Source organism: Rhyacophila brunnea, unplaced genomic scaffold (assembly GCF_057557595.1).
Source record: "Rhyacophila brunnea isolate RB1 unplaced genomic scaffold, BYU_Rbru_1.0 scaffold_32, whole genome shotgun sequence".
Lineage (NCBI taxonomy): Eukaryota > Metazoa > Arthropoda > Insecta > Trichoptera > Rhyacophilidae > Rhyacophila > Rhyacophila brunnea.
In genome coordinates, this window is record NW_028232985.1 from 1513801 (window position 1) to 1537769 (window position 23969).

The 23969-nt window shown below is 24.2% G+C and overlaps 1 protein-coding gene across 1 annotated transcript in view; it reads right to left on the bottom strand.

Moving 5' to 3' along the window:
- Positions 1-1607, bottom strand: part of LOC147067691 (ubiquitin-like) — a 48210-nt gene extending 46603 nt beyond the window's left edge. The window contains exon 1 of the mRNA XM_085953444.1: positions 1272-1607. Within this exon, the coding sequence (XP_085809570.1) occupies positions 1272-1607 (336 nt within the window). The remainder of the gene's footprint in view (positions 1-1271) is intronic.
- Positions 1608-23969: the final 22362 nt, after the last annotated feature.

The window sequence follows — 23969 nt, forward strand, 5'->3', positions numbered from 1 at the left end:
TTTAATAAGTATGTTTATTGCAACAGGAGCCATTGCCTAATTGCTACATCACCACATGAGCTCTCTCACTACATCTTATTGTCCGTAATCAGAGTGAGCACGGCTCTTTCTCAAAGACGACAATCAGTATACAGATGAAATTGGATCTATAATTTATACTCGCCTGCTTAAGGAATATAATACAGTCTCAATCTTCTCATTTCTTATATCCATGCAAAACATTGTAGGTTGTTTTTTTATATACCGGGACCTGTTCGATGGCGTAAGCAACAGCATCTTATTTATTAGATTCTAAAATCTTAAACAGTAATATAATAAAATATTGAAATCAAAAACTTACCTGTAATTTTTGGATTATTTTAAATTTTATACAGATTTATGAAATATAAATGAATATTTTTTTTAGGATATTGAAAACAGAATATGTTTATTTTTAGATTTTATTAAAAAATAAATTGATATTAATTTTTTTTAAAAATGTAAAGATGAATGAATATTATTTTTAAATATATTGAAAACCGAATATGTTTATCTTTTGTTAAAATCTAAAAATAAATTGATATTTGTTTTTATTAAATCGAAAACTGAATAATATTTTTTTTAAGATGCTGGAAACAGAATATGTTTATTTTATTAAATCTAAAACTAAGGATGTTTATTTTGCTAAATTTAGTTGGCGAATTGTGAATATTGCGAAACTTAAAATTGTGCTTTTGCCTATTTGGAATAATGATGAGTAAATTATAAAAGATATACGAGTGAATTATATTCAATTTTAAAAGAAAATGAACATTAAATGGTTATTTTACCCATAAATTTTTTTAAGGAATTCTGATTTATATTTTTAAATTAATTAGTACGAGCATTGAAATAAAATTATAAATACAATAACTAATTCATATAAAAATTAAAACTTGATTAATTTGGCATAATTTTATAAATACAGCCAGATAATGTTCGAAAAATAAGAGTTTTTTTGTTAGATAAATTTGAGTCTTATAATATTTTTTTAGGCTGAAAAGATTTTATGGTAAAATTTATATTTTAAAGAATAACTATATTTTAAAGAATAACTATATTTTAAAGAATGACTATATTTTAAAGAATAACAATCATAAAAAGAATTCAGACAAGAATATTTAATTATTTCATGCAGCCTCAACGAATTCCTCGAATTTGGTATCACATCTGCAACAATATTCGAATTTTGCATTAGTACTCAAAAAGGTTCCAATACCACAATTAGAACAGCTCTTAGGTTTAATTCTTACTGTTCCATCATTCAATAAATCGAAATGTTTAAGAGCAACAAGTTTCTTTCGTATTTTTTTAGTCTTGACTTTTTTTGGAGTAGTGTAAGTTTTCTTCTTCTTCTTTTTACCTCCACGAAGTCTGAGAACTAAATGAAGAGTACTCTCTTTTTGAATATTATAATCGTTCAAGGTACGTCCATCTTCAAGCTGCTTTCCTGCAAAAATCAGTCGTTGCTGGTCTGGCGGAATTCCTTCTTTATCTTGTATCTTTGCTTTTACTGTCTCGATAGTGTCATCTTGTTCTACTTCTAAAGTGATGGTCTTACCCGTTAATGTCTTGACAAAGATTTGCATTTTTATGGGTACGAAAATCTCAAAAATAAATTATGGAAATGAATGATTTTTGGGGCATGATTTATTTTACATAAATTTGAAATTTCTCTTTTAAATAGGGATGTCTCATAAAATGGATCGTATTACTAAAATTTTTGTTTTATAGGTTTAAAATGTTGATAATTAAAATTCATCGTATAGGAGAAAGTATATATTCAATTAGAATTGTCTAGGATATTGTGAAAGATAATTTTTGTAAAATTAATGACCCGTCAGTCGGATATTATGAAATGCGAATTACAACTAAAGCATAAACACAAACAATAGGATTGAGAAAAACACTTGAATTAATAAATCTTGAAAATGGAAATAAATATATGGGGAAGGTATTAAAGAAAATGAGACAAAAGAAGTATAAAGGATTGAGAAAAACACTTGAATTAATAAATCTTGAAAAGAAAATATACATACATGAGGAAGGCATAAGAAAATGAGACAAAAGAAGTATAACAGGATTGAGAAAAACACTTAAATTAAGCAGCCAAAACGAAAAGATACTTACATAATGAAAGTTATAAATATGAGAAAATATAAAGACATATTGGGCAAGTCTGCTCTAAAAATAATATTAAATTTTGATCAAACAAGTTTAAAATTTACAAACATAAATTAAAGGATAAAAATAAATAAATTATGTTGTGAAATATTTTATGGATATTCACAGGACTGTCTATATACATAATGTTACTAAAATTCATCTTCCAGCAACAATAATCAATGAAATCAATTTTACTTAATATTTTGTTATTGGTTATTTAACCTTTTGATATAAATTCATCTTCCAGTAAAAATTATCAATAAAATCAGTTATCTGAATATTTTGTTATTGGCTTTTCGCCATTTTGGTATAAATTCACTGTCAGTCAAAATAATAAGTGAAATTGTGTTATAATCTGAACATTTTGCAGCTATTAAGTTGTAATTTACTTAGATTCATCTTGTATCAAAAATAATTTTGAATTCCGTTATTCTGATTATATAGTTTTACCCAATTCGTTTCATTTTGCTTTAAATTAATCTTTAAACAATGAAAATTTTGGTTTATATGGTATTGATCATTGCAATGCCTATAAATTTATGATTTTATCTTATTTATACTGCTTACACATGATTAAAATCTGTTTTTGTACTATTTAAATTTTGTAAATGTTTATTAAGTTGGCATATATAAACATATTTTTCTATATTTTTAATCCTCAACAATGCATTCATTTTGTATTTTGTAAACTTTTATTAATTTGGCATCTATAAACATATTTTTCTATTTTTCTATATTATTAATCCTCAAAAATGCATCCATTTTGTCTTTTGTAATCGTTTATTAATTTGGCATCTATAAAAAATATTTTTGCACTAATTGTATCATTAAAACTTATTGTTATCTTATCTGTATTTAATTTCATTAAAACCATGTTCCAACACCAAACAAAAAGGATATATCAATTATTAAATCACACCATATTCAGAAAAATACTACATTAAATTATAATAATATGGATATCCAAGTTTTAAATTGTTAAAAATAAGATGTTTCGTTTAGTTAAAAGACAAAAATAATAAAAATGTTTTCGAATTAAGAAGACCTCAAAGTTTTATAATGTTATGGTAATAAAATCAGAATGTATTTTGGGGCTAAATATTAGAATTAGTTTCATTTACAAAAATAAAAAAGACGCAAACGGGTATTTTACTTAAAAAAAATATAACTATATGTATTAAAAATCAATATTAAATATTAAATCACAAAGGATAAAAGATTGAATATAGAAAATCTTTAATTAATCTTTAAAGTATTTTCTATAAACAGACTTTAAAAATTTATTTTGTAAGTTTTTAGGTTAAAGAAATTTTGATGTTAGTACAATATATGTACTCTGAAAACTGAATAATGCCAGACACAATTAGATAAAGTCAAAAATAACAGTAAAAATCCGATATATTTTTGAACATATAGTTTTAAATTTTGATTTGTTACATTGATAACGTTTCACAACAAAACAAAAAAAAACGGAGCCACGAATATCTCCTTTAAAAAAAACCAATAAAGCAATACAACTTTATTTAAAATTTAAAAATATAAAAAAAAATGGACGACAAGTACAGCCAACATCATTTTCAAAAATTTCTAGAAAAGAAAGAGAAAAAAAAAGTGTACAGTCCCATACAAGACGAAGCACTTAAGCGCGCCTGCCAATTAGAAGACAATACGCATTCAAAAGCCGAACAAGCTTATCAAAAACTTCACCAGAGTTCACAAAAACAAAAAATAACCAGTGAACTTTTAAATTCACAAGGTGAAAAACTTGATGAAATAAACGATAAATCTCATCAAATAAACATGAACATGAAAGAATGTAACAGACTTTCGGGTGAAATCAAACAAGCTGGAAAGATTTTTGGATTTAGGATACCACTAGTCAGCAATGTAAAATCATATTTCTCTAAAGAAGCTCGTATGGACAGAAAACTAAAAAAATTAAACAGAGAAGGTAGACTAACTAACTCAGAAGAACATGGGAAAGGCGAAAACGGCGATGAAAATGATAGTAACGAGTTTACAGGAAAGAAAAAACAAAGGGGTTCGAGAGATAACGAAGATCTCACTGGGGAGGAAAAGACAGACGATGAACTGAGAGCCATATTAAATGAGTTAAAGGGAATGCAAAAGGAATCTAATCACCAAAAAAGAATTATCAAATCCCATAAAGGAAAAATTGCGGAAATTTCTAGAATGAACGAAAATTCGGAACATTATATGAACACTACAAACAAAGAACTTAAAAAACTCTGATGATTGTTAATATTTATATAATACCTTATATTTATTATAATGGCTAGAAAAATATAAAAGATTGTTTGAATTTGATTTTGGTAGCATATAAGATTTATTTTTGCTCTATTGAATGTTGAAATTTAGAATATTATAAAAAAGCAATATTTTACAGCCTATACACATACCGAAATAATTGTTCCTTGGATTATTAAGATACTATAGAATTTATCGAGATAAAAATATCGATAGTTATAGCATAATGTTTTTATAATATATTTAACTTCGAACAGTCATTTCTCAGCAATAAAAAATTACGAATTACTGCACCATTCTTGGTCTTTATAATATAATCGATTTCGAACTTGTGATTCTATTTTCATAATTTTCATCTTTCCATGATTTTATAGTATTAAAATAAAAAAATTTATTATTCTTAGCTTAATTTTTGTAAAAAAACATGTCTATAGAAGCTAATATGAAGTTCACGAAGAAAATAACAAATTATATCATTTTTAACATATAAATTTGTAGAACTCTTGATTGGAACACTAAATAATAGCATTTAGTGACCAATTAAAGATTAGATAAAAATAAATATTGCATTATTAATGACACCATAAAAAAATATACACAATTTATGGATTCAATCACATTATATATAAAATAATAATCGATCATTACATGGCTTTATTTGCTATTTGACACCTATTATCGAATATTTTCAGCCAATGATTTATTAAAATCGGGCATCAAAGTTAATAAAGCCAAAAAATAAATGAAAGTCGAAAATAAAAAATTTAATTGGACCTATATTATACGTTTAATGCCTAAATATAAAATATATTCTTTCTAGTTTGAATGTTACAACCTCTATTTTCTAGGGGGATATATTATGTGAAATGTTTTGATTTTTAGTTTTATTAGATATTTAGATTATATCTTATTTCTCACCCAAAATCTAGCAAATATAAAAATTACATAAATGAACTAAAATCAGAAAGACTATTCAGTATAATAATTCAAATAAAAAACTAATTATAATAATCAATAATAAAAAGTAAAAATAATATGATCATATTAATAATGAAATGAACAAGTATTTGATATTTTTAAGTATATAATTATTTAAAAAAATAATTGACTAGAGCAATTAATATTTGCACTAGAAGCTAGATTTATGCAAAAATTTTGGATATATGGTTGTGTAATTGACTTTAATTTAATTAAACAAAATGTAACTTGGAAATATATATACAACTTAGACAATGTCCCTAGAAATTTTCGAATGAACAAATATATTACATAACACATAATTCAAAGAAAGTGATATTGGATTTGTGATCAAAACATATATAAAAACCACAAACAGTGGTTATATTGACAGTGATAAAATTAAATTTACTAAAGAACTTTTAAATAATAAAAAAAATTATAATGTCCTTCAATAAATGTTGTTTATCCCATAAAGAATCCTATTTATGCGTAAATATATATTGATTTCTTAGATTTACAAATATAAAAAACAGAATTTATATAAGATATAATTTTCTACTGACATAAACTAAGATAAATTTTAATAGAATATAATTTTGAAATCATCAATTTGTTATATTATCTATATGAACACTAAGAGCCGCGCCATACAACATGAACTGAACTATCATTATCATCGTATCGACAATAACACCCAAAGTTTTTCTTTTTTTCGCTCCAATTCTGATTTGCGTATTGAATACCACAAAAGAACCATAAACCAGATTGTAAGTCAAAAACGAAATAAAATTGGTTTTTATAACTTCTGCAAGAGAATTCACCCCAAATATGGTACCAACTGTACATGCAACCGTCACAAATGAAAAAAGAAAAAACCCAGAAAATCCTTCCATCGAAAATTGTCTTTTAAAAATATCAACAAATATCGTTCCTGTAAATATTATTGAAAAAAACGCCATCGGCACAAACGAATAAAACACCCAATCAACAATATTAGCAACAAAGATTGCAAAGTATGCAAGAAAAACGATACCATATAGCAACAGTGCTAACTCTCCTCCCCTCAACAACCTTATATTTTTAATAAATGGTAATTTTTTTCTAAATAACTTTCCACCAAAATAAACTGACAATAGCATAGACATACCAAGAAAAAAAACATACACAAGCTTGAAGTCGACTGCGAAATCAAAAATATATAAATAAAAACAATATAAAAATATCTGTAAAGATATGAAGTCAGTGTAAAATATCTTCGTATTCTTGTTTGAACACTCCTTACCGATCCTTTCATATTGAAATTCACATGTGTTGTATATTTCATCATCAATTGCAGAACATCGTTTTCTTTTGCGCAGATGTTGATCTGGAGAAGGCGATCGTGATGGTGGTAGACACGGGAGACTCCTTTTATACATATCTTCACCTACAGGACCTTTTTGAATATCACACTTTGAGACATACTCTTCTTTAACTATATCTATTACCGAAAATTTATTTTTTTCTGCTCGGTCTTCAATAAAAAGTGTTTTTTCGTTCGCCTCCATAAAATTTTATAGAATCAAGGATCTATGGCATTATATTTCTTCGAAATTTCTAATGATATATTTACAAATCAGATGATTATCAGATTTTTTTCAATATAAACAAAATCTTATTGATCATTTGATAATGTGATGGTAATATAATACTTTTAAGCAGATTTACGTGAATTCAAACTAAATATAAAAAGTTTAAGAGAAGAATCATATAAAATTCGAAGATATATAATTAAAATTAGAAAAATATTTAAGATTAAAGATTATCGAAGCTAAAATTTAAAAAATTTAAAATATAGAAAATAAATACTCAGCAATTATTCGAAAAGAAATTTAATTTGTGCTCTGAATACAAATAGTCTTAAACAATAAAAGTTCCTCGATTTGGGGCATCCATTTAAAATTAGACTATAAGGCATGCAAGATATTTATACTATATAATTATATTTTATCTCACGATCATAGAAACACCTTAAAGATCTTTTTATATTATTATTTATCACAAGATTTATTTGTATGGATATTTATTATATTAGATACCTATCGTAGCAAATTATAACGAATAAAATAAAATTTTAAAATAATTCATATTTATTTAATATTAAAACCAAGATTTAAATCGGGAAAATTTTTTTTAAAAAGAATTTATAAGAGATATCTTTTCACCAAAAATGACCTAATGAAATTGCTGTACTTTTGTGTAATATGTATCGGCAAAAACTCACCTATATATTTTTACTCTTTAAAATGGCAGATATTCACGCTAATTTAATATTCATTACGTAAATTTATAAATTGACCAATAAATCGCCAAAGGAAAAAACCAACCAATAAAAATATCACCAATTAAAAACCACTTCAATCATTTGTATTATTTGTAACTTGATCTCAATGAGTCACTTAAATTAGATGAACTTATGCTCAATGGTTTATATTTTAGTTACCCAATTACAAGGCAGAAACATCGCGAAATCCCTATGTATATTCATATCGAAATACTAGATTTCTCTAGATTTTTGCTACTAATATAGGTGCATTATCCGCCAATTAATGTATTCAAAATATTTTCGGTCATATATTATAATCAATTTGGGCATGTACCCGAAGATGGAAAAAGGACGACAGCTAATTTTTGCAATATGATTATAAAACACAAAATATTTAACAATCAGAATAGAAATTCGATAGTCAAAAACCACTTTTTTCGTATATTAACATCCCAAATTCAATCAAATTTAGCATTATTCCGCTATTTCCTAGTTTTCTCAAGAAATTGATTCGGGCTTTATTAATTGTTAGAGCCATTTGTAATATTAAATCATAAATTTATTGAGTTGAACCAGAAAATGAACAAATACATATGGTTGACAGAACATTGAAAATATGCTATTATAATTATTTGAATCGTGACTATCGTCTTTTATTTATTTTAATAAAAGATTCAGATCAAAGGAATGGCGTGTTTTTATATTCATAATCATATTTGTTTCATGATGTATTTCTGATTCCTAGCTCTGCCATAAAGCTGAATAATTTCCATTGGTCTGCCACACCTAAAACGTAAAGCATCGTTTATTAAAGCTCAAAATTTACGCTTCGAATTATACTCTAATTATTCGAATCTTTTTTTTTCTAAAGTCTTGTTGAATAAACATGAATTTAACTTAGATCAAGATAAAAATAGGAAAATATTATATTTTTATGATTTTTCTATTCCATATCCCCGTGTAAAATCTTATAATTTATTAGAATGAAAGATTTGAAATCTATATTTACTTTACTATGATCAAAAGATCACAAATAAAATAGATTAAGAGGAAAATATAATGATTATTAATTAAACTAGGATTAAATTCGGAAATCACAACTTGTGTGAAAATATTATTTAAATATATCGAACCAAAAACTATTAGGGTAACTAACACAGAAAGTTTCGTTTCGAATCTATTTCATAACTTTTTTGGCTCAATATATTCAATAAACTTTCTTTCTTAATAAAAATAAGCTTTACTTAATATTGTAGCTAAAATTATTCTATTTTTGCACAAGAAGTATTTTAGTTAGAATTTAACAATAAAATAATGTTTTTTTGCGCCAAACCAATATAAATTTTTTATTTTTATCAAACTTTTCTCATTATCTTTTACAAAAGTTTGATTTTTGAGTTATTATATAATTTTAAAAGATAAAGTTCCTTAACAAGTGCTAGAAAAATCATTCATATAGACATACTGAATACAAATTATAAATGTATCTTGGTACACTGTAGCATTAAAAATAATAAATTTGAATTAAAACGGTAAAGATAGCTGGTGTAATTGAATTTAAATTGTAATATATAAATTTTTTCATAATAGCATGATTGAACCCATAGAAAGATTTTACCCGGGAATGTTTTCTATAGAGTTAGAACACAAAAATCTCGTTAGAAATAGCTTTTAAGAAAATAATCATTCGAAGATTTTGAGGGAAACGACAAGTTAATCAACAAAAAAATCGTAATTTGTGAGTTATGTGTGCATATATATTCAATCTATAAAGATAAATTTATCTACAATTCAAGCTTCTCATCTCACATAATGTAATTTTTACAGATTTAGTATTCAAAAATATATAAGATCGCAAAGATGTTTAAAAACCTAATATTATAATTATATTGTTAAATATATAAATAAAACTATTGAATATTAATTAAAGAAAATAAAACCAAAAAAATACACACATACTTCCGATAAAAACACCTTGGAAATAATTTTTATCTCTTTTAGGATTAAGAATTTTCTATTAACTTTTAAATGAACACTTGATACATAAAAATTCAGGTCTAGTCAAAATTTTAATTCGATATTGTTGAAAATATCCATAGAAAGCTAAAAGGTATTCGCATTTTTGAATCGAAAGATTTATAAAAATTTTGAAATTAACTATATAAAAAGACGAACAACAAAAAAAACAACGACATAATTTATAAACGTGTGTTAAAATGGGTAGATAATTCTAGACTATTTAAAATATAATTTAAAGAGACCTAACTTATTCTTATCTTTTTTCAAAAAAACATTTTCATTTTCTATATATTCTATTGAGAATGAAGAAAGAAAGCCTTAGATTTAAAATTTTTTTCATATAAATATTTTTTTATTCCAGTGTGCAAATAAAAGAATTATATGTAATTGGATAAAAATTCAATCCAAGACATCTTAAATCGTATTTTCATAGAATAGTCGTTCAATTTAACAGAAAATTAAATCTTTCGTTACGATATTTCTTTTAGCATCGATTTTCTTCGACTATAAAATAATATAATTAATTTAGATTAGATTAGTAAATGTATCAACAAGATCTGAACGTAAAGAATAAGAGAATTTGTCTGTGCAAAGGCGAGATTAAAAATACTTTAAGCAACAAGTTATTTTAAAATACCATTACAATAGAGATAAAAATAAAAACGAATAATAAATGCAGGCTTTTTAAAATTACGTGGCTCAAGATAAAGGTAAATAGATCTAGACTTGATTTATACATACAAACCATGTGCAATATAAATATGTAATATTTATTTATGATATTATAAGGTGAATTTCGTAAAAATCAATTTAAATTTAAGCTAAAGCCACATTGAATTGAAAGATTCATTTGAATATTTGATACTTTAATATTGTATAGATAAATCGAACTTTTTAAAGATATATTCTATTATGTCTACATTAAAATAAACATCAAAAAAAATTTCTTCTTAATCATTTAAATACATCATTATTATCTATTTTTAATATAAAATCATCCTATCATTTTAGAAATCATACAATATAAAATACAATTTGGATCTACGAAGAAAATTAATACCAAATACAATGATTTATAAATTTAAGAATGAAATTAAACAATTCAATCCTATGCATTTATTTTTGCTGTGATGTTCATAAATCTATTTTCTTTTTAAGTTAGAAGTGTGCTCGAATTCATATTTTTCCTGTGTATAATTGAACTATAATATCACAAGTAATCTTAAACTTATTATTTCCAATAAAATCTATATTTCCACGCTTTAGAAATCTCTTACACATATTCTATAACTCTCCTATTTTGTTTAAGGCTAATATGCCCAATACTTTCCTCATTCCCATAGCTTAAATTCTATCTATGATAAAAAATTAACTTTATTTGTAAAGTAATCATAGTAATTATTTCCGTGAGGCGAAAATTCAAATTCATTTTTTTTCGCTATTATTATTATACATTGAAACTAAGTCTGGAATAAATGAACAGCAAAATTTTAAAAAATATTTTGCATATTTAATTTTATGATGTGTATATTCTTGATACCCTAGATAATTAAAAAATACATCTAAAGATAGTAGATACTGAATTTTATTTTCTCTTAAAATTTTATTTGTACACAAAATATTACAATGGAATGGCTCAGAGAAACGATCTTAATTAGAAATTCATTTCCATCACGTCATTTCTTATAATTCTTCAAGCAGCGAGTTGTTGTTTTTGCGGAATTTTTTGAAATACTTTCAAAAGCATCTAATAAAAATTAAAAATAAAACATATAATACGATTTTCTTTTTTCCGTATAAATGATTATTTATATTTTTGAATTAAACATTTCAACAATTAATTGATTTCTTTATTTTTTCCAAGTTTATTCTATGTGTTTCGAAAGTATTACCGAATACTTAAATTTAAAAGACATTTATTTAATTAATACATAATAAAACTATTAATTAAGGACAATTCGGGCTGTGTTCCATTTACATTTACGATTAATTCCGTAGAGCTAAAATACAATCCATGGATATTGGTTTAAAGGTGTTAGCCCGAAAAAACATATAAACAATGTAATTTGAATATAAATGATTAGATTTTTTTAAACAAAACAATATACATATTTTGATATTGCTAAAGTTTAAATTTATATATCATGAAAAATCACTGAAATTTATTTATGGACCAATTTGATTTTAACTATTTAAATTTATTCTGTGAAAACTTTATATCGCTCTATAGAACGGGTTCGCATGTTACTTCTTTCATTTTCATCATATTTACAATCATGCCTATTATATTTTCTGCTAGCAAGACTTATTAATTCGAGTTTTACCCACAATTCTATTGTTTGTACATATTCTTCAGGCAATATTAAAAACTCTTTAATATTAGACTAATGCTACTATTAAAGGCAAAAAGGTATTATAGCAGATTTATCCCGGTGTAATTTTTATATAACTTTGTATAATAATTTCATGATTGAAAAACTTTGTTTAATCATAGATAACCATATGTTCGACTAGAATTGATGTAATGCGAACAGACTGCACAGATAAAATCTTTAAAATAGTAATAATGACATGATTATTTTGTGGATATTTGAAATATATGATTTTTTTAATGATATAAATCGATTAACGTGAATTTTTTATACGTTTTTTTTTCTATATGAAATAACTTTAGATTTCACTGAAAATTTTAATATATCATAAGTTTAATGAAAAAAAATTACAAATAAAAAAAGGACCAATAAACTTTTTTAAATTTGCACAAACTTAATAGTTCTCTATTTATAGTAAATATGTTTAGTTATATTGTCCCCATTCCCATTTAATCATAAAAAAATTTATATAATTTAAAACACAGTGTGGCATAAGTTAAGAATTTTTTCGATTCTTAAATTAAATCGCACATTATTCTCATAAAATTTATCAGTCGATAGATGTTACATATGCGCTCTATACATAATTAACAAAAAAATAGCAAAAAGAGGATTTTATATATCTTCGATTGTTACAAGTAATTTATGCACCTTTAAATTTTAACAAATATACAGTAATCTCCTTTTTATCATATAATTGATTGATTTTATGAGCACAAGCCCATAATTTAATTAGAATAGATTCTCGATTTTTTGAATTGTGCACTAAAAATAACTTTTTTTGCAAAACAAAACCATCACGGCCTATTAAATATAAGATTTATTTTGTTTTGGCTTATTCTGATTTCATTGTATACTGGTTGAAACAACATTAGCACACATAAATGCATAATGAAATGTTATTATAAAAGACCAACACGTTTCTTTGTTATGCTCTAAGGCTTTGTGGGAAACCAAACTTCTATAGATGCACTGAATAAGATGAACATAATGTATAGAAAATTAGTCAAAATAAAATAACTCTGTGTAAAACGTTCGCTTGATACTTTCACCAACGTTATCAAAGATAAAAAGTCTATATTTTAGTCATATACACAAATATTTTTGAATTTATGTTTGCTGTTTGCCAATAAATTTTAAGAAAAAAGATTAAAGCGCCTTAACACTAAAAATATGGATATATTATACATTTAAAACATTAAAGTGCGTCAGAAATATTGTATACAATTAATTAAAAAAAGATCCTAAATTTTTAATCAATAGAACTTCTATATGTGCGTCTGAATATATCAAAATACATGAAATGATTATATATATCAAGTTAAATTTAGAATTTAGGCGCAAAGGCCCGTATACAAATAAAATATCAAACCCTTAATTATGCTACCTGATTTTATATGTAAATAGCGAAAAATTTTTAATGTTGCATTGATTATGTTTTTTCAACTCAAGACAAAAATTTAGCAATTAATATTTAGTAGAAACTCTTTGTAAACAATCAGGAATCATGGGTATGTACCCATTATTCATGAAAACATAAAAATAAATTTTCAAAACAATAACTTTCGAAACATTACATAGCTACACCGTATAATTTTTATGATGCTATGTGAAAACTTAAAGACATAAATGAATCTAATCGAATAAAAAAAAACGGAATTACAACTACCCGAAAACTTTTGGCCCGATTTTGTTTTCATCGAAATTATTAAATTATAAAAAACAAAAAATATTATTATATATAAAATTCAAAGCTTTTTTTTAATTTTAGAAGAAACAACCTCCAATAAAGTAGATTTTATTTTAAACTATAAAAAAGATAATATAACTAAAATGATTTTCAAAAGGTCTATACAAATTAAATTAAATGTAATTTTTTTCTTAATGTATTTCTTGCGTTAATACATTTAAAATTTATTTAGTGCCATAAAATAATTATATATTAGCATTTATAAATTATTCTGATTATCTGCACAATCTCATGACCTAATCTATGACAACAATCGGTTAGTTACATATTTATATTTATGAACACGTCACAAGGCATATCTAATCATTTTATTACGTGTTTACGTCTTCAACTTGTTTTTATCGTTCATATTTTTAAATCATCAGCACGAATTCAACATAAGAGTTTATATAATAATTCCTGTATCGTATGGTTTAAATTTAAGTGAATAAAAAAACACTATCACCAATAAACTATAGTTAAGGCCTAAATAAGATTAATACCAATTCTAATGGGTAAATTCTTCTATACTATTGTAAGATTTCATTTTTTAGGCATTTCCAAGCCAATAATTTCGCTTAAACTTAAGGGTCATACAGAATCCCCAAATCTGATAGCGAAATTGACTAATTATTAAAGATATAGTTACAATGCCAGCCCATAAATACAAAGGTATTTGTCTATCGATATCAAAATGTGCATTTAAAAGATTCAATTACATTTTTATACCTATATTAGCAACGCAACTTGTATATAAATTAAGATAAAAAAATAGGCTATTAAAATACGAAAATACCTATGTGAAGTTAAATTGTATAGCAGATGTGGTTTTTTTGGATCTTTTATTTTTCTTTAAGACGGATGGATGTAATATAAAACATACTAAGATGTTTATCGGCATGTTTGAACAGCTAGTTTTATGCATATTACTATTTTTTTATATTTCTGGACTTATATACGATTAAAGTAATCATAAAAATAGTTTTTTTTATAATTTAATAATATAAAATGGTAAAAAATGTAGAGAATATTATAATCTAAGATTTTGAGCAAATAAAAATGATATCTTACATTTATTGATAAACAAAATATTCACTGGAATTATAAGAAGGAATGAAAATCCCAATTTTTCAATAAATTTTGATGGTAGATTTTATTTAAAAGAATACCGTATTAAGATATATAATAGTAAGTAAGAGTTCATTAACAATAAATTTTTTATCCCTTTTTAATAAAATAGCAATTCACGCCTCGTATACAACTAAATATAGGGTAAGAGTATATTATTAGGCAAGATTTCATAAACACAGCAACACACTCAAATCCTTCAATTTTTGCGACCAAAAAATTAAAGATTTATATTGAATAATGATAAAAAAAACACATGATATTTTTCGAATAAATTATTTGTATAATACATATTCATAACTCAGTTTTAGATTTTTCAAAAAAATTAGCTCTCTCCTTGAAATCTTATTATTGAATGAATATGGTTGATCTTAAAAATAAAAGAAGAAATGGGTATATAAAGATATAGAAAAACAACCTTTTAACTATAGTTGTTTCTGTTAAAAAGAAAAGATGATCAAATAGTTAGAAAAATATTCATAGAGAGCATGATGCAACACCGTTTGTTAAAAATGCTTTGCAGCACAGATAAAAATAATGTTATTTTTCATATTTATGAATAAAATCGGTTTATTTTTGCATTAGTCTTCTATAATTTTGCATATTTAGACTACTACGAACATCTAAGATTATGTTTCTAAGAATTGTGATGTTATAATAAACAAGAACAGCAATACTTGGAATAAACCAAGTTTTAATATATTTAATATTCCTCTAATCAAATAAAAATACCTTTTTTACGAGGGAATTTAATTTTTAGCGATATTAATTGGATGCCCTAAATTATTTTCATACAATATAACATTTGTGAGAAGTGAAAATATACCAGTGATATTTTTCGGTAAATACAGTGACTTATTTGCTATAATGAAAAGGGCCAATCAAGATTTTCAATTAAATTGGTTCTTTTTAAACCTTTGTCATCTCTTTTATTTGAATTAAAATTATTTTAGGGTACTTTAACAGTTTTTATAGATAATTGAATCATTGAATAAACTCTAAAAATAATTAAATCTGGTAAAAATATCAATGATTTTTGTTTGATATATAATATGTTTATGAGTTCAATTTTAAATAGAACACTTCAACTTTGTATCCAGGTTTAAAACTAAATTAGAATAGTTCCCGCAATATAAAAGAATGCAATTTAAAAAATTACTTTTATTTGCCCATGTTTGGATGCATTTTATTCATATGCTTAAAATTCTTTACCATAAAATGCACAAATTTGATTATAAGTGAGTCATGTCCCAATAATTCAAAGATAGAAATAAATTATGATATAACTGAGCCTACACTTCTGATATTAAAGATGGATAACAAAATATTTCCATTCCTCAGAGATATCAAATTTATGTTTGGATTTGAACCTGTTAAGATAAAAAGAGGCAGAAAATATACACATTACATATTGTATAACAATCAAAATCATGGCAAACAAAATCTAATTATAGATTGTGTAAAGACATTGCAAAAAGTATGGGAATATGGTTGGGAAGATGAGAGAGGGTTGTATATAGGATATACTATATTGTCATTAACGAATATAATCATTCAAAATGAGAATATCCTGCAAGATTTAGCTTATGTTCCGGATTTTACAGTACCATTTCTTGCAATTAGCACATGTGGTTGGGGCTTTGCTGTTATTTTTGGTATTACAGTTAAAAATAGAATTAAAAATAAATTTTAATTCATATTGTATTTTGCATTTATTTTTTTTCATCTGTAATTTATCCATTGATTTGCATTTTTCTTAAGGTGCAATGATTCATTCATTTTTTGCTTTTTAACTCGAATTATCCTTCCAGGCCAATTATGTTAAAGTGTATTTATATGTTGATAATTACTCATTATTTTTTTGCAAATTGGCTTGAATTTATCTTTAGGTTTATGAATAAATTTTTTTATTATTATCTGGGATTGTTATGTTGATCAAATTCCTCAGATTTTTAAATGAACGAAGTACGCCTTATTTACACTATAATGATTATTTTAATTTTTCATTTGAATTCATGTATAATCTAATTATTTGACTGTTTTTTAGTTTAAAAAATAATAATTTGCTATCTTTATAGATTATATATTAGAATTATAAAGCTTGGTATAATTCATTTTATTATTCAAGCCATCTGTTTGGCGATATGTGTCATAATAATAAATTCAAGACATTAAAATGCGTTTTTTATGGATTTACAATCTTATAAAATGTAAATGGGGGTAACAGTGTTTTTTTCAGAATAACGATACATTGATTCGCTATACTTAGAAAATAAAATGGATTACAATCTTGAGTAAATGAAAATAGGAGTAAATGTGTTTTTTTTATGCATACTGATACGTTGATTTGCCATATTTAGAAAATAAAATAAAATATAAAAAGATTTTCGCATCTTTATTAATTTTTTTTGTAAAAAAAAGCATTTATTTTTTAATCCCGAAAATATGCCGAATATCGATTCATGAGCTCAAATTTATTCAAATATTTAAATTTCAAAAATAAGATAAATTTTGTATCCTTAAAAAATAAACATGTATTTTTAAATGTCGAAAAAAATAATTTCCCTATTTTTAGGTTAAAAAGTGTCTCTAGATTGCATACCAAATTTTAAAGGGCCTAGCCATGTTCATTCAAATACTATAAAGATAAATTGAAGTTATCCATTATTAATTTAAAAATAAAAGGTAACCAGATAAGATTCCGCTATTAAAAAGGATCTTAGTATGTTATATTATTACATTTATCTATTTTTATCGTGGCATCAATAATATGATTTACAAAAATTATTACCACAAGTTTCTTGCATTGTCAAAAAGATGTAAATACAATCTACGAAATGTTTTTTTTTCAATTTAATTTAAATATACAATCATAGTGGGTTTTATTTATCATAAATCATAATATTATTTTTAATAACTATTGATTCGTTTTGCCAAAAAAATTTAAGGGCAAAAAAATACACTCTCTGATTTGATAGAATCAATTATAAACAAGAGCAAAAAACCTGATGATAAATATATTTAATAAAGTATAATAGAAAACATTTGTTCTTATTCGTTTAATTTATTGCTTAAATGCGGATTATCGTTGGTAAAGCTAATTTTTTCAATTGAATTCATAAGGGGATTTATAAAGGTGTATAAATATAACTTTAGACACTTATGTGCAAATTTACCATACTGTAAATAATCACAAAATTAAAATATAATTTTGTGAATTTATATTTTTTATACTAAAAAAGAGATTCTTTTGCGAATAGGTATATATGATATCCAAAGATGTACCCGACAGGGCAAATTTTTGCTTATACAAGAATATAAATTCTTATAAAATGTTTTCTTAGATTATTACATTTCACCGGGTAATACATTTATCTTAGAGCATGCCAACTCATTTTCTCCTGGTGCATTCAATACAAAAGTATCTAATATCTATCTGTGATTTTTAAGTTTTTATAAAATATATTTTATTGCTTATTTCTTACACTATAATACCAATTATCACATTTTTGTTAGAGTTGATACCTTTTAAAAATCAAACGTAACACAATATTTTTTTTCTAAAACTTATTAAAATCAAAGAAATATCTGGGCTTAATTTCTGTTAAAAAAAAAGGATTATAATGTGCCTAATCGAATTTTTCTCCTAAAAAGGAAATATTATAAACGAAAGCAAGCATATAATATCGGCTTTTATAAATAAAACCCCTTCTCTAACTAAAATTTGTTCGAAAATAACCAAACTATGCAGACATTGAAAAAAACCACAATTTTTATTGTATTTTATTTAGAAAAAAATTTATTATAAGAGCATATTTTTATGAGAATATGAAACTCAAAAGTATTCTACACAGATTCAAAAATTTTTATTATTTGTTATTTGAAACAAGTGATTTTATGCATCATTCGAATATAAAAAAATTGATTATTGTATGTAGGTTCAAGTTTGAGAGATACTAAAAGATATTTTTTGTTTTTACAAATATTTTATCTATTTAATTTATCCTACAGGGTGATCTGATCATTAGAATCTGTATGTGAAACTAATATCAATCGAATCAATATAAATTAGCAATTTATTCGCTAAATTTTATTTGTGTGATAAATTTCAGCAAATAATAAATCCAAATATCAGTATCATATGTCAACATATTTATGATATTCAACCAATACCGCATTTTTAATGGCAAATAACATGCAATAAAACAAGATCTGCGATATTTTAGGGATTTGTGCACACATTTAAATTTCTTAGCAATAAACTTAGTTTTATATGCTTAAGAGTTTTTATTTTATATCTTGATACTAAAAACGTAAAAGCAATTATTTAGGTTCTTTTTTTTCTGGAATTATTCTATTTTTAAATTTATTTTATAACGAGCTGTAATTTTTATATTTAATGGAAAAATCAATCTAATTATTGGTTACCTAGACTTCATATATTCTTCAAGTGTATACTAATCACTTCAAAAAATCTTTAATTAGAATAAAACTCCGTCTTTTTTGAATTTTAGTATAATATCAAGTTTTTTTTATTCATATTGCAATAATTAAAAACTATTTTAATGTAAAAAAAATGATGGGTTTGTTCGCAAAGATGAAATAGCCATAAAATGTAGGTTTTTTTTATACGATGGCTAATTATAAAAAATATTATGTTAGTTTATTTTTTCTATTTAGATTCTTCTCTTTTCTTGTACGGAAGTAAATATTATAAGATCATATTGAACGAAGTCTCATATATATTAATAAGACACTCGATTGGAAAAGTATTGGAAAGTTAAGTAGGCAAAAAAAGATAATTTCTAAGATATAATAAAAAATAACTAGGGTGAAATATAAAAATAGGCAAAATTGAAGCGCTCAATAGTCGTATTGAACTTTAAAAGAAACAACAAAGCGCAAAAAATAAATCAACTCACAGGTAAAAAAGATGGAATTTGTTAAAATTATCTTTAAGAAACAGTTCATGTCAAATCAAAATATTTCAAAATTGTTTATATAAAATTTCAAGATATAATAATGAGAAATCATATTCATACATCTAAATTAAGTGCCCTCAGAATTCTGGCATTTAATATTAATAAGGTCATCTATAATTTCATTCCTTTTGCATTTAGCTTGAGCTATCAAAATCTTTATAAGAAAATATATGGTTTATAGAAATGACATGTCCAAAATTATGTGCTAAGATTAAATGGATAAAATTAAGCAATTCTTAATATAAAACGAATCATGTGTTTGCATGAATTAATAATGACACTTATTCGTGGCCTTGATCTCTTCTTTTTGGCTTGAAATATCTTTACCCAATAGATTTACACAAAGAATAGAATTAATATTCAAGAAAACTAGCTTTTATAAAACAAAAGGCGAATTTTCATGATTTTTATAAAAAAACATCGATATATAATGGTCTTATGTTCAAATAGCTTTTTGTTCCGAATAAATTGAATTTTAATATTATTGCGTAAGTTCAAATCATTTTCTTGCCACTTAAATAGCATATCTTTTTATCTGTATAATTTTTTAGACACTAGGATTATACATATTAATGGCGATAGCGCTTACAAACTTATATATGCGAAAAATAAACTACTAATATATATCAAATAAAGAGCGTATAAAAATTTTGGGTTATGCTATATTTCATAAATTGTTTGGGGAATCAATAACATCATAAAAAATGTTCACTTCATCTACAATGTTTTATGTCAAAAAAAACATTTTTTGTGGTTTTTTTGTGTTTAAAAGCATTTTTTTCAATCAGATTGTTAACATCGAAAAATTTATATCATCAAGGAAATCAAAATATCAAGCTATGAACACAAACAAATCCGTCATATATTGCTCCTATATATACTTATATAAAGACCTCCGCGTCGGATCCGAATATAATTAACACGAATAAAGTAAGATCAACCTTTTAAAATGCTCATAACTTGCATAGTAATAACATACCTAACCAATTTATATTTAGCTTATTTTATTTGTCGCAATTGTGTGATAAAACTTGCCTCATTTTTATATCTTCATATTTATCCACCTGTAGCAGTCTGATAATTTTTTTTTACTAAAAAGAAGTTCGTCGATAGAAAGTTTTTTGAAAGATTTCAAGACATCATTTACATAAGGTAATTCATTTTCTGATAATTTTTTATACTATCAAGCATAAGAAAATTTTGTTAACATTTTAGCTCTATGGAAAATTAAACACCATTTATTCCCAAGTTGTATAACTTTTATTAGAAATAGTTTATTACAATATAAACCTTCCTATAGGTTTGCAGGAAAATTCCAGCATCATAGCTTAAATTTAGACAAAATTCCTGTATTCAATACATCAGAGCAACCATAGGAGTTAGAGTATAATAAAACACCGATTTATTGCAATATTTTGTCATCAATAATATAGAATAAATAAATACAACAGAGATTCAAAACTTTTCTCATTCTTGAACGAGATAATGCACTAAGTTTTAGGAACTTTAGAATAAAGACAAATAGTTTTATTTTAATTCAGCAGTATATTATCAAATGATTTAATATATTTTGATTAAAAAAAAATTAAAATTTTCATTAAAAATTGATTAATGTACAAAGAAATATTAAAATGATATCTTTTAAATGATCAAAGTAAATAATTGATCCATTAATTACAAAACTATATATTGTAAAATGTATGCTATAGCAAATGATATATTTTGACTTTGTTTTAAGGATAATACGGGTTTTAATAGCATTGGTTTTTTTAGCATACATAACATTTGGATTCTATTTGCCGGAAAACACCGGCCTTATGACTTATAAAAATAATAATGGATCTGAGGTGATATGCCAAAATAACAATTCGGTTTTTTCAATAGCTAAGATTGAAAACGATGAACCTGAATTCGGAAATGAAGATATGTTTTTGAGTTATGGTATAAACTCACATAGCTCAAAATCCTTACAATCGCAAAATAAATTATTGAATAGGGAAAAGAAGAGCAGACCTTATGGCGCAAGAAATCGAAATTATTTATTTAATAAGGGTTTTAGAAGTGAGAATAATTATAAGAACCGAGAAAGAAGATTCAATATCAAACCAATAAATAAACCAGATGACAATAAAATCACATACCATACAAATTTGGCCTCAGAAAGTCGACATAAAAGGAATATAAAAGCAAATGAAATCTTATTTACTTCAAACTATACCTTTTTACTAGGAATAGAACCTAAAACCGCGTGTGAATCAATAAAAAACTATCGAAAACTTAAGGGGGGTTATAGAGAAGACTTTGAAAAGATAAACAGGGCAAAAAAAGAGATGATCACAATATTTGGAAAATTGATCTCGGAATCTTATACCAAGGTACCAGTAAATGATAATGCTTTCCACACCTCAAACATATATTTTGATATAAAATATAATAAATTGATATATGGTCATAATTTCGGATATATTACATGTTTTTCGCAGAAAGAAATATACCTTAAACCAAATCATGCAGTAGATTACAATAAACTAAAAGTTTTATTAACGAATAATGACACAGATTCTAGTGAAATTGAAAATTTATTCAAAGAATCAGATAAAAGTGTTATTATTAGTAATTTATTAACAAGCGATTCGGATTATATTTTTGTAAAAGAAATCAAAACGGATATTTCTAAACGTTTTCATATAGAAATAGATAAAGATATAAACAAAAGAAACGAAACCTGTATGCTGAAAATTTCAGAGGATAATATAATAACTACATCTGATGATTTTTACTATTTGTTTTGCGGCAACCGAGCATCCATTGCAGCAAAATCAAAAGGAACCCATTTGATTTTTTTGGTTATATTTTTTTACAGATTCACAAGATAATTGTCAGCTGATTTTGTTCCCGAAAGAATTCTGCATTCAGACATAAATTCACAAAAAAAGAATAAAAAAATATGATTAGGTTAGCTTAAAATTTTAAATCATCAAAATTTTATGCTTTTAATAAAAAAATTGTATTTAAAAATTTTTATATCGTTCTGTTTTCGGGTTATTTTTCATAAATAAAACGATTTTCGAAAAACAACAGAACTTAAAATTGCCTTTAATTACCATCCAAATTTTATTTTAAATCCAATTAATTTAATAAGGAGGTTTTTATTGTAAGATTAATTTGCTAACAGTCAGTTATTAAAATCAATTAAATAACTTAGACATGAATTTTGTAATAATAAAAAACGAGACCAGGGGCACATTATCATATTATGTTCGCAAGAATGTATAAAAATTTTATATATGCGTAAAAATGACTAAAACTGCTATTGTATTCACCTTTTTTTTTAATTTTTAATGAATTGGACTTCGATATGATTAATTTAAATTTTATGATTATCTTTATTGAGAAATGAAAATTGAACTTTCTAATATAAAAAGTTTGATCAAAAAATTTTCTGCAAGAAACTTAAAATAATTAATTTGCTATGCTTCTTGCACATATGATGATGAAAAAATAGTAATCTAAATTTTAAAATCGATATTTTTTAATATATTTATCAAAATATATATTTTTAAAAATAAAATCTAAACAAAAAAAAATAGAAAGTTACATTTTTTTCAGTCGATACAAATAATTAATTCTTTTATTTTTCTTATCAACCTCAATAAAAAAACTAATTTCCAATAATAATTTTGTTGTTAATGGTTTTTTTTACATTTAAAATATAAAAATTATTAAAAAACTTGTTTTTTCCCTATGTATTTTAAAATTTGTGAAATTTTAAGGACATTTTTTCCAATAAGATAGATTATAAATATTTTATTGTTCCTCTGTACATAAGTTAAGTATCAGTTTCTCACATATTTCTCATCCTTAAAGCACAAAAAAGTGTTATAACAGTTTTTAAATATTTTGAAAAAATATAAATTTATAATATTAAAGGGTATGAGAAATATCTATACATTAAACAAAAATTTATGCATTAGTTGTTACATACACGTCTTATATTGGGCTTATATTCGATTTACGAATCA